The following is a 13,299-nucleotide window of genomic DNA, read 5'->3' as shown; positions in this document are numbered from 1 at the left end:
TTCACACATTTCTTCTTCCTGTGCCCCACTCTCAAATCTCATACCCCCCTCCAGAGCAGGATAGGAGGCGACCAGTGGGAAATGGGCAAATATGACTTGAAGAAATTGATGCATCCATCTAATGATACTTGGGAGGAGCTGCAATACGAGGAGAGATGGAGTCAGAGACTCTTCCAGCTGCACAATTTCTGGGGCTTTCTCCTACTTTTTAACCGTTATCTACTCTGCAAGGCTTCGTAGTAGCCCTGCATATTTAAAAACCACATCGTAAAAGTAGTGAAACAATGCCGAAGAGATGACGAAGAAGAACAGGAAGCAGCTCTTTTGCTTTCGAGGAATGCGTTGATGATGAAAGAGAGTGAAAGCTGAAATATTTGGATGCCCTCTTCAAGTTGCAGTTTCATTTAGCTGCTTTCATTGCATCACTGATGGCAGGTTAAGCTGGGAAAAAGTAGAGAAGTGATTAATTGAACATCCCCTGTTCAGTTTGTGATAGTTTCCCTTAAAAAGCCTTTATTTTAAATATGGAACATTCTGAACCACAAGAAACTAGATTTTTGAATGCTGACTTCTCAGAACATTCAGAAAACAGAATGATGGTACTCTGCAAAGCCTTTAACAACTGATCCTGCTGACAATTTAAAGGAGAAAATATTCCTCTGGTCCCTATGAAATTGATGCAACTCTCCAACTTGATTTAGATAGTATTAAGACTGGATATTGAATTGCGCCTAACAGAAATGGATGCAATGCATCAGGATTGTGCTGCATTCATTTACACAAATGTTACATGAAGATTTTGAGCTAAGCTGTCCTATGGATGATATCTGTCATTCAGCAACATTGAATGTTCTGTCCTAGCAACTTGTAATAAAACTTTCTTTTTCCATGCTCTCTGATTCAAAAAACCAGGGGTGCCCTTTTTCAACCAAATGTATTTCAAACCAGCAAAACAACCTATTCTGGGTGGAATAAATGTTTTCAAGAAACTAACAGAGAAACCCTTGCAAAGCAGGGCACAACTCAAGCAGTGGGGAGAACGTGACCAGGAAGAGAAGAGGTCCTCGTTCTACATGCTCCTGAATGTGAGGGGAATCGTTGCTTGGATTCATGGGAATTGCATTGTTGAATGCCTCATTCATTTAACTGGAAGCCTTTGAAAATTACCATTCTCACCAATCCCAGTACCAATGGATAGTCCTGGGCATGACTCTGAAATCTACAAATTCTCATATTTGTTCCTAAATATAGTAAAGTATTTTGTGAAAGTACCTGCATTTCCCGTCCTTTTGAGGAGTTGGTCGATCAGCAGAAAACATTGCCGGACTTCCATCTGGACAATCTCCCAGGCACACAGGCTGTACCCATCATCTTTCAGGTAGTTGTTGATTCTTCTGAAGTAGCTTTTCACCCGCTGTCGGATGCTGTTGCCCTTCTCTGCACCCAAGCACCGTCCCAGCTTCTCAATGTCCTGGTGCAGCCCAGCCTGGAAACCAGCTATGGAAGTCTCACCCCAGTCCATTTGGCTGTGGTTTTGCCGGAAGATGTGGAGGGTCTGCTGGAGGATTTCTTGTGTGGCTGCTTTGGCATCCTCCCCCTGGATTTCGAAGCTGTGGATTTCTTCGTTGTTGGAGAAATTGGCCACATGGCCGATGCATTGTAGGGGAATTGTGGATCCCATCTTGCTGTTGAGAAGCTTCAAGTTGTCTTTATTTAGCCAGCTGCGAAGTTGGCTGCAGTCCTGAGATGAGATTTCAGTGAAGCAGAGCATCATCACTAGGCCAGAACAGAGAAGCCACCCCTTTGAGATCATGGTGGAGATGAAGGAACGTGGTCCTTGCTGGAGTGCTGAGGGATTTCGTTTTAAGGAGATGCTCTGGAGTCTGTTCCATCTTTGAGCCATGTCCCTGTATTTAAATGCTCCGTGGCTGAAGTTTTCTGTTGTCCTTTTCAGTTTTGGTGGGGATGGGCTTCCTCCTTTTGAAAATACTCTAGTTTCAGGTTTTTCCTTCCCTTTGGATTTTTAAATCACACAGAACCAAAAGTGATGTTGAAGATTTGGAAAACAGGTGTTTCGTTGTTGAAAAGGAACTTCCATGAATGCAAAAATTAAGTTCAGCTTCATCACAGTGCATGATATGGGGGTGGGAGCAAAGGCTGAACACCATGGGAAGTGCCCCATTGTGATATTCCGCAGGGTTCCATTTTGTATTCCCTGTTATTCACCTTATATTTGAAGCTGGTGGAGTGGGGTGTCGTCAGTATGCACATGGCACTGAGCTCAATCTCCCCATTCCATCCAAATCAGGAGAGGCTGTACAGGCCTGGATAAGAGCAGACCAACTAAAGTTGAGTGCATTTTAGATGGAGGTATTATGTATGCCAAGTCAGTGGTGAGGAGGTCTGTCAAGGACAGGGTTGCCCCCCCCCCCCCGGAGAAATCAGGTGCAAAGTGTAAGGCTGTTCTCTGATCCAGCATTGCTAGTTGGGGCTCTAGTGATCTCACTGGCCAAGACCCTGCCAGCCATGGCCCTTCATGGAACAGGATGATCTACATTCTGTGATCCAGTTGTGATCAAGGCTCTGGTACCGTCTGTGCTCTGGCAAACTCCAGATTGGATGGTTGTGCCTTGCCTCTTTGAAGAGGCATCAGAAACTGTAGTTACTGCAAAATGAAGCAGCTGGACTATTGATAAGGGCAGCCAGGAGGTCAAATTTTACACTAGTTCTGTGAAAATTGCACTGGTTGCTTATTCCCACCCAAGACACATATATAGTCTAACTGTTGACAGATTGGATCTGGGGTCCAGAATACATGAAAGATAACTTTCTCCATTACAGACCGGCCCAGGACTTAAGATTGGTAGTCAATGCTGATTGTTCCACCATCCTCAGGTGTCATGGTGGGAGCAGCAGCACATGAGGACCTTCTTGGTGGTAGCCCCCATATTCTCTGTTTCTGGAGTACTCCTGGTCCCATCTGGTGTGTAATGGTTTATGCTTATATATATATATATATATATATATATATATATAATTTTTATTATTTTTCCAATTTTAAGACAAAACAACATACACACATCAACAAACGAAAACAAACACACAGATATAATTTCATAACCTCATTTTCATAAGCCTTCTTTCTCAGACTTCCCCATACCTCACCCTTTTTGCATCCATATTTTACAATTTTTCAGCAACCCTTTACTCCAATTAATTAAAACTTATTATCTTTCTCAATTTCATCTTATTTCAACAAACAATTTTCGCTGCAATTCTGTATCTTCCTTTCCCTTGACATTTTAGCACTCATCAATATTGTAACAGTTCTTAAGATAAGCTTTGAACTTCTTCCAGTCTTCCTCCACCGTCTCTTTCTCTTGGTCACGGATTCTGCCAGTCATTTCTGCCAATCCCATAAAGTCAATCACTTTCGTCTGCCATTCTTCCAGTGTGGGGAGTTCTTGTGTCTTCCAATACTTTGCTAGAAGGATCCTTGCTGCTGTAGTGGCGTACATAAAAAAAGTCCTATCCTTCCTTGACACCAATTGGCCGACCATGCCCAAGAGAAATGCCTCTGGTTTCTTGTGAAAGGTACATTTGAGTACCTTCTTAATTTCATTATAGATCATTTCCCAAAAGGCTTTAATCTTTGGGCAGGTCCACCAAAGGTGAAAGAAGGTACCTTCAGTCTCATTACATTTCCAGCATTTATTTTTGGGCAGATGATAAATCTTCGCAAGCTTGACTGGGGTCATGTACCACCTATAAATCATTTTCATAATATTTTCTCTTAAGGCATTGCTTGCCGTGAATTTGATACCGGTGGTCCATAACTGTTCCCAGTCAGCAAACATAATGTCATGACCAATGTCCTGTGCCCATTTAATCATGGCTGATTTAACTGTCTCATCTATTGTATTCCACTTCAGCAACAGATTATACATTCTTGATACATTCTTAGTATTGGGTTCTAACAATTCTGTTTCCAATTTCGATTTCTCCACCTGGAAGCCAATTTTCCTGTCTTGTTTAAATGTTTCCATTATTTGGTAGTAATGAAGCCAATCTCGTACCTTGGCTTGTAATGGTTTATGCTTTTACCCACACTTCCGAATACCAGTTGCTGGAAATCACAGAAGGGGAGAGTTGCTCTGGTCGTTGGTCTCTGTATATGATTTTCTGGCTGATTGTGTTTTAACTGTGCAGTTGTGAACAAATTGTATTTTATTGTGTGGTGTGCTGTCCTGAGACCTTTATGTGAATGGCAGCTAATAGCTAATAAACACATACCATTAAATGCCTGCAAGGAGTTTCACAAACATCCCTCTTCATGATCTGTAAGCAGCTTAAATGTTTGTATATGAATGACTGCTACTGCTTAGGACACAGTTGCTATAAGAATGAGGCATCTTAGATCAAAGACTGCAGACATGATGTTCAAATCATTTCAATTAAAAAACAACAGGGCGGGTTCACACTAGAGTTGTTGCTCACCAAAGGAAGAGTAAACAAATGATGTCCATGCATGTGGGAACCAGCCCTAAACACTGCATCACTGGGACCACTCCATACCTGTTAAAATTATTCCGCATGGAGCAGCCATAGACTGATATTGCTGGCCAGTCTATGTTACATCATGAGAAATTCCAACAGTTTGACATTTAAACTGATAAAATGAATTTGAGAAAAAGTCAACATAACAATGGATTTTGGTTTTCACTATTAAAAAAAAACATTTTCACATTAATTTAATGTTGTTTTTGGTCAAAAATGAAATGTAAAAGTAAGTTTTCTAAATATGCATATCCCAACTGAAAATAGCATTTTTGGTCTATTGTGATTTTACAAATCATACAAAGGAGAGAAAGTGAAAGAAGAGTATTTTCAGAAAGGGGAATCCCACATAAACAGAAAAAGACAGAGGAAAACTTCTGCGACTACATGTTTAAATGCAAGGCCATGGTTCAAAGATGGATCAGACTTCAGAACATCTTCCTCAAGACACAGTCTTCCAGATTCAGCGCTCTACCAAAGACCACATTCCTTCATCTCCACCATGATCACCAAGGGATGGTTGCTGCATGTAGGCCTAATGATGCTTTTTGTCTCCAAAATCTCATCTCTGGACTGTAGCCGGTTTCACAGCTGGCTACATGAAGCCAACAAGGCCAACTTGCAGCTACTGAAGAACAAAATGGGAAGAACCATTCCTATTCAATGCATAGGAGAGGAAATGGACGTCTCAACGAATCAGGAAATCTTCACGAACATCAATGAAGTCCAAGTGGAGAATGCCAAGGCAGCTATACAAGAGATCCTCCAACAGACTCTGCACGTCTTCAGACAAAACCATACTGAAATGGGTTGGGATGGCAATTCCACAACCGCTTTCCAGACCAAACTGGACCAGCAAATTCAGAAGCTGGAAACATGTTGGAGTGCAGAGCTGGAGCATGGCCCCATATCTCCCAGAGGTCAGAAAACTCTGCTCACCAGACTGAGAGTGAAAAGATACTTCCAAATACTCCATGATCTCCTGAAAGATAAAGAGTACAGCCTGTGTGCTTGGGTGTCTGTCCAGATCCAGATCAGGCAATGTTTTGTGCTGACAGATCAACTCATCAAAAGAATCTCTAATGAAGGTATTGTACACTTTTTAAAAAAATACATAAGACTTGATTAGAACCAGGTGAGAAAAACAGCTAGTTTCTCAGCAACCTTTTCAGGATGTCTAACCTGCACTCACTTGCCACTAAGAAATGTTCATAATTCTTCTTGAAGAGCTTGTGGATTTCCTCAGAATTCTGGTGATTTAGGCTTTGTTCTTTGTTGATGCAAGAAATATACTTAATCTGCAAGGTGATGCTATGTGGATGGGAACACTCTGCATGAAAGACCAATGTGGATGGGACAGATTGTAGATGTTTCTTCCCACTGAGTTCCTGCTATGATAAATTGGATTGATCTCTGTTGTGATTGCATGTGGTGTAGTGGGCTGTTTGTATCCACATTGGTGAATCAGATTCTGGTCGTTTTCACATGCTATCAACAATACCCTGCTGGCAACATGGAGGGAACCAACAGGAATACTTGTAAGAGCTATCCAGTGCACAGCATTGTTCATTTGCAACAAGGAACCATATCACAGAAAAATCAGATTCCATGCAACATCAGAAGCCAAAAATATAGAAAGATTCACTTTCACACATATCATTATATACATATTCTCCCATGTCATCACAATCAAGAAAGACAGTTACTTTAATCAGGTCTGAGAAGCTTGCAGAAAACTTACCTTTCCATTTTCTGATTCTTCTGAGGAGTCTGTATTAAAAATATTAGTTAGTGCTTATGATTCATAATTTTTCATATTTTGAAATGAGAAGCAAGGTATTTCAAAAGGAATGCAGAATTTTAACCACTTTTCATCTTCCTTTCAGCTTAAGTTGCACCGGAAAGAGGAGAATGAAGCTACAACTACAATCAATTCAATTTTCGCTCGATTCCTCAGACAGATTTCTAGAAATCAAAACAGCTGCCCTTTCCTGTCCCTCTTCTTCTGTAACCAAGAAATGCCATGCTAGCATGAAGTCTTACGCAGAAGTTAGAGATGCAAAGGAAAAAAGAATCCACGTTGACGATGATATTATTTATATCGCGGAGATGCATTTTGCTCTTTATATTTATTTGTATTTATTATATTTATTAAGTTCCTTTATTTAATGATATTTATTGTGTGGCTATTCCCTCCCCCCCACAGGTGGAATAAATGAAGACAACGGACACAGAGTTTTAGGTTAATGGGCGAAAAATGGCCACAACTTTATTGATTACAGGAAAGAAGGGTATTGGCTTTAGGCATTGGCCCTAACCGACTATCCGGTCTGACCGGGAAGGGTTAAACACCAACAGGGGGAGCCACCCGAGATGCATATCCCTAGGCGCTCCCCAAGGGGTTACCGCTCGGGGGCGCGCTTTAGGCCCTAGCCTCCGTAGGTTTCGGACGAGGCGTCGCCCCTCGGAGTCCTTTAACGAACTACCCTTCAAGCATTGGGGGAGGTGATGGCGTTCCTCCCCCCCAACCTCATCTGCATGATAATACCCCGGCCAATGCCTACCGCCAAAACCAAGGGAGTTGTGACGATTTGCTACGAGGTAGGCGAAAAAACCAAGTGGCTCACAAAACCAGCCAATTAGCCAAATGGAAAAACTCCTACCAGGCCCCTTGCGGCGACCAGCCAAAGCCCATAGCAAGGTCAGTGGCAAAACCTAAAGGGCGGGTGGGTGGGAAACTGCGTCGTCTCCAGGGAAGAAAGGGGGTGAGCCAGGGGCTGCCCTGACCTTAAGTGGCCCTAGGAAGGCCCGCCCCTGCCGCCAGCCAATTGGCTGGCGCCACAGGGTATGCTAATTGGGTGAATCCCTGTCTCCTGCGAGGCTGACGCCAGCCTCGCAGAGTGTGGGCGGGGTCGTGATCCCACAACCCCCCCTCCTCCTGAAGGTCGGAAGGGGCATTGTATCCTTTCATTGACTGACAATTTCAACAGTCTTCCTATTAAAAATGCACATCTCAGCAATTTGGGTCATTTGGGTGATTTTGCCTATTTCAATGATATGAAGTATGGGGGAAATATGGAACGTGGGTGGCGCTGTGGTCTAAATCACTGAGCCTCTTGGGCTTGCTGATCAGAAGGTCAGCGGTTCAAATCCCCAGGGTGGTGTGAGCTCCCGTTGCTCTGTCCCAGCGCCTGCCAATCTAGCAGTTCAAAAGCACACCAGTGCAAGTAGATAAATAGGAACTGCAGCAGTGGGTAGGTAAACGACCTTTCCGTGGGCTCTGGTTTCTGTCACAGTGTTCTGCTGTGTCAGAAGCGGTTTAATCCTGCTGGTCACATGACCTGGAAAGCTGTCGGTGGACAAATGCCGGCTCCCTTGGCCTGAAAGCGCGATGAGCGCAGCAACCCCATAGTCACCTTTGACTGGGCTTAACCGTCCAGGGATCCCTTACCCTTTTTTTTAACTCAGTCAATAATGCCTACATTACATTTCTTCCCCCTCCCCAATAAAACATAACACTGAGATATCTCTAGATGTTTTTTCAGTGGGGAGGCAGGTTTAGAGGGCTAAATACTTGCTTCTACTGTGTGACATGCTCTATATCCACTCTTTGGGGTTGAGGTTTCTTCCATACCTTGAGAGCGTGTTGCTCCTGGTGCTTCTGGATGTGGGAATGTTCAGGGATGCAGGAGATGATAGATTGTTTGATTATAGCCTTTCCAACTTGTGTTAACAAGTTCACAATTTAGCAGAGTAACATTCCCCTTTTAAATTTGCAGCGGATGCGCTTGCTCAGGCTCGCTTAAAGCCTCTATAATAACTGTTCTGGTATTTCCCCCTTATTCCCACATAAAAGATAAGACACGACACAGTCTTCTATAAAAGTATAAAAAGAATTTACTCAAATTCTGTTCACAATCGGATCCCAGAAGGCAGACTTAGCTTAGAAAAGTAACATACACCGGGAAACTATCTCCTAAGGAGACAGTCCCTTTGTTCTCTCTTGGCTGGAAGTCAAGAGGGCATCTTTGGCTAAGCAGATGTCGCTTCTTCGATGCATGAAGTCAAAGAGAGCAAGATGGCTGCCCTGCCCTGTGCTTTTGTCGTTACCTGCACAGGTGAGGCCACGCCCAGCTCTAATCCCATGCAGAGGAAGTCTGTCCCAGCCTAGAAGGAAATAGGAAGTTTACCTGCTGGCTGGACAAACATTCCTCCCTATGTGTAAACATGTTCACTCTAGGAATATTGTACTTGACTGCTCTTGTGTTTTGCACCCCACACTGGAGAGTCAGCTGATGACTGATCTTCCAGCTGTGGCTCTTCTGCCATCACATCTCCATGGCTATTGGATGACCTTGTTGGCCGTCCAAGTTGGTCATGGTCTCATTCCTCTCAGATGCAGGAATGAGTCTAGGAGCGAGCCTTTGTGATTTGGCCTTTGTGACTGCCCACTTTCTGTTTGTAGTCTTTACAGCCTGGGATAGCCTAAAGTCTCTGTAACAGTTCTAGGGTGCAATTGCCCATCATGGCTTTGTATCATTAAATTTGAAATTCTGGGGAACAGTTAGCATTTTGTCTCTCTTTTTTGTATTTTTATTGGGAGTTTCAGAACAAATATTTTGTAAATACATTAACAGAAAAAACAGTGTAAGGCATAGGGTAATGACCATTGTTGATAATCAGTATGATCAAGCTGGCATGTAAGAAGTTGAGGTTGAAATATGGAGGAAGTTTATGGCTGTGTTTCTTTCTGGCTGAGGTCAGTATAGAACAAGTTACTTGTCCCAGATGTTCATAGCTGTTGGAGGAAGAAGTGGATGTATTTGATGGTTTTTAACGAGATCTAAAAATTCTCACCAGGCTGCCATTAAGAACCTGGGTTTGCCTTTCCATTTAGGGATCTGCTATGCCATGTAAGTTTTTTCTTGAAGAGCAGAGTTCCAAACCTTATTCCATCAATCCACGTGGGTGGTGCTGTGGGTTAAACCACAGAGACTAGGACTTGCCGATCAGAAGGTTGGCGGTTCAAATCCCCACGACGGGGTGAGCTCCCGTTGCTTGGTCCCAGCTCCTGCCAACCTAGCAGTTCGAAAGCACACAGTGCAAGTAAATAAATAGGTACCACTCCGGTGGGAAGGTAAACGGCGTTTCTGTGCACTGCTCTGGTTCGCCAGAAGCAGCTTAGTCATGCTGGCCACATGACCCGGAAGTTGTACGCCGGCTCCCTTGGCCAGTAAAGCAAATGAGCGCCACAACCCCAGAGTCATCCGTGACTGGACCTAATGGTCAGGGGTCCCTTTACTTTTACCTTTACCTATGCCATTTAGGTTTTTTCTTGAAGAGCAAAGTTCCAAGCCTTATTCCATCAATCTGTAATACCGATATCAGAAAACAACTTTCATCGTTGAGTTATAGGTGGTTTATTCCATCAATCTGTCTTACCGATATCAGAAAACAACTTACATCGTTGAGTTATAGGTGGTCTTGCTGTGAGAATCAGGAAGGTAAGCAGCTCTTTGGATTTAATGTTCTCACTCATTCCCACAAATATCAAAAGTAAATCAAATTTTGGAGAGAACTGGATACTGTCTTTAATTTAAAATGTTTAAATTTCTAGAGATATCTCAAACTGTATTTGTTAAACTTTTGGACATTCCCACCACATATGACTATGTGCCCCGTTGATAACATTTTGGTTCTGTGATCGTAGTGGAATTTCTGTTTTGCTTTTCCATCAATCCTAGATTTGTTTCACCTGGTGATGATCTGTTGCTCTTGGCTTCAGGAGGGAGCCTTTGGTAGGTATATTGGATTTGGGTCTCCTGCTCATTAGCACTTCAGCAAGTGAATATCCTGGTTTGATGGTGGGTTGCGGTGGCATGAATCATAGAATCACAGAACCATAGAGTTGTAGAATTGAAAGGGCCTTGCACAGCAGAGGCATAGTGGGGTGGGGGTGGGGGCAGAGGTGCTATGGCCCCAGGTGCACAGTTTTGAGGGGGCGCAATGAGACACCCCCACAGCAGGCTCCCTCATTAAGGCCTTTGGCCCTGCCCACACCAACACCTGGCCCCCAGAAAGTTGCCCACAATGGAATGTGGTCTTTGGGCTCAAAAAAAGTTCCACATGTCTGATATAAGAGGTAAAGATTTTCCTTCTTACACAAGCCCTAAACCTCATTCACAAATGGGTCATGTTTCCTCTGTCTACCTGCTGTGTAATTCGACATCTTATGTCGCCATAATTCACAGAAGAACTCTCTTTTAGAATGTCTCCCATACGTTGCCAAATCATTCAAACGAACCATGTGGGCAGGAGTTGCAGTCTTTAATAAAAAACTTTTGTAATAAACATAAACAAATAAATGAATGGTAATAATAATAACAATGGTCAGCCAATGTATACAATAAATAACATTAAATGGTGTCACTGATAAATATAATAAATAAAAATTAAAAGTAACAACACTTCTAAAATATAAATATCATTTTCACAGCATTGTAAGATATGAAATAATTTAAAAGCTAGCATCCATTTGTAGACTTCCAAAGTAATAATGTGAGTTGGAATGTTGCAGCTTAATGCTATTCCTTTCTCCACCCTCAGATTTGGAAACTCTGTCATCACATGAAGCCTTCCCCAATACCAAACGTGGACTTTTTGCTATTACAAGGTATGTCAAATTATGGAATTGTTTCCTAGACTGTGAGCCGAATTCTGCTGATGGAAACTCCAACTCTTAGAGGGGGTCTGGAAAGTGATTTTCACACATTTCTTCTTCCTGTGCCCCACTCTCAAATCTCATATCCCCCTCCAGAGCAGGATAGGAGGCGACCAGTGGGAAATGGGCAAATATGACTTGAAGAAATTGATGCATCCATCTAATGATACTTGGGAGGAGCTGCAATACGAGGAGAGATGGAGTCAGAGACTCTTCCAGCTGCACAATTTCTGGGGCTTTCTCCTACTTTTTAACCGTTATCTACTCTGCAAGGCTTCGTAGTAGCCCTGCATATTTAAAAACCACATCGTAAAAGTAGTGAAACAATGCCGAAGAGATGACGAAGAAGAACAGGAAGCAGCTCTTTTGCTTTCGAGGAATGCGTTGATGATGAAAGAGAGTGAAAGCTGAAATATTTGGATGCCCTCTTCAAGTTGCAGTTTCATTTAGCTGCTTTCATTGCGTCACTGATGGCAGGTTAAGCTGGAAAAAAGTAGAGAAGTGATTAATTGAACATCCCCTGTTCAGTTTGTGATAGTTTCCCTTAAAAAGCCTTTATTTTAAATATGGAACATTCTGAACCACAAGAAACTAGATTTTTGAATGCTGACTTCTCAGAACATTCAGAAAACAGAATGATGGTACTCTGCAAAGCCTTTAACAACTGATCCTGCTGACAATTTAAAGGAGAAAATATTCCTCTGGTCCCTATGAAATTGATGCAACTCTCCAACTTGATTTAGATAGTATTAAGACTGAATATTGAATTGCGCCTAACAGAAATGGATGCAATGCATCAGGATTGTGCTGCATTCATTTACACAAACGTTACATGAAGATTTTGAGCTAAGCTATCCTATGGATGATATCTGTCATTCAGCAACATTGAATGTTCTGTCCTAGCAACTTGTAATAAAACTTTCTTTTTCCATGCTCTCTGATTCAAAAAACCAGGGGTGCCCTTTTTCAACCAAATGTATTTCAAACCAGCAAAACAACCTATTCTGGGTGGAATAAATGTTTTCAAGAAACTAACAGAGAAACCCTTGCAAAGCAGGGCACAACTCAAGCAGTGGGGAGAACGTGACCAGGAAGAGAAGAGGTCCTCGTTCTACATGCTCCTGAATGTGAGGGGAATCGTTGCTTGGATTCATGGGAATTGCATTGTTGAATGCCTCATTCATTTAACTGGAAGCCTTTGAAAACTACCATTCTCACCAATCCCAGTACCAATGGATAGTCCTGGGCATGACTCTGAAATCTACAAATTCTCATATTTGTTCCTAAATATAGTAAAGTATTTTGTGAAAGTACCTGCATTTCCCGTCCTTTTGAGGAGTTGGTCGATCAGCAGAAAACATTGCCGGACTTCCATCTGGACAATCTCCCAGGCACACAGGCTGTACCCATCATCTTTCAGGTAGTTGTTGATTCTTCTGAAGTAGCTTTTCACCCGCTGTCGGATGCTGTTGCCCTTCTCTGCACCCAAGCACCGTCCCAGCTTCTCAATGTCCTGGTGCAGCCCAGCCTGGAAACCAGCTATGGAAGTCTCACCCCAGTCCATTTGGCTGTGGTTTTGCCGGAAGATGTGGAGGGTCTGCTGGAGGATTTCTTGTGTGGCTGCTTTGGCATCCTCCCCCTGGATTTCGTAGCTGTGGATTTCTTCATTGTTGGAGAAATTGGCCACATGGCCGATGCATTGTAGGGGAATTGTGGATCCCATCTTGCTGTTGAGAAGCTTCAAGTTGTCTTTATTTAGCCAGCTGCGAAGTTGGCTGCAGTCCTGAGATGAGATTTCAGTGAAGCAGAGCATCATCACTAGGCCAGAACAGAGAAGCCACCCCTTTGAGATCATGGTGGAGATGATGGAACGTGCTGGAGTGCTGAGGGATTTGGTTTTGAAAGATGCTCTGGAGTCTGTTCCATCTTTGAGCCATGTCCCTGTATTTAAATGCTCTGTGGCTGAAGTTTTCTTTTGTCATTTTCAGTTTTGGTGGGGATGGGCTTCCTCCTTTTGAAAA

General features: G+C 42.9%; 1 protein-coding gene across 1 annotated transcript; it reads right to left on the bottom strand.

The window, feature by feature from the left end:
• Window positions 1–12,539: 12,539 nt before the first annotated feature.
• On the bottom strand, window positions 12,540–13,094 carry LOC307206117 (interferon beta-like; the record flags this gene model as incomplete). The annotated part of the gene is made up of 1 exon (XM_079958911.1): window positions 12,540–13,094. The coding sequence occupies one exon, from the start codon at window positions 13,092–13,094 to the stop codon at window positions 12,540–12,542; it is 555 nt and encodes a 184-aa protein (XP_079815037.1).
• Window positions 13,095–13,299: the final 205 nt, after the last annotated feature.

The sequence above is a fragment of the Podarcis cretensis genome (genome assembly GCF_951804945.1).
Source record: "Podarcis cretensis genome assembly, chromosome: 17".
NCBI lineage: Eukaryota > Metazoa > Chordata > Lepidosauria > Squamata > Lacertidae > Podarcis > Podarcis cretensis.
This window is presented reverse-complemented; position numbering and strand designations above follow the sequence as displayed.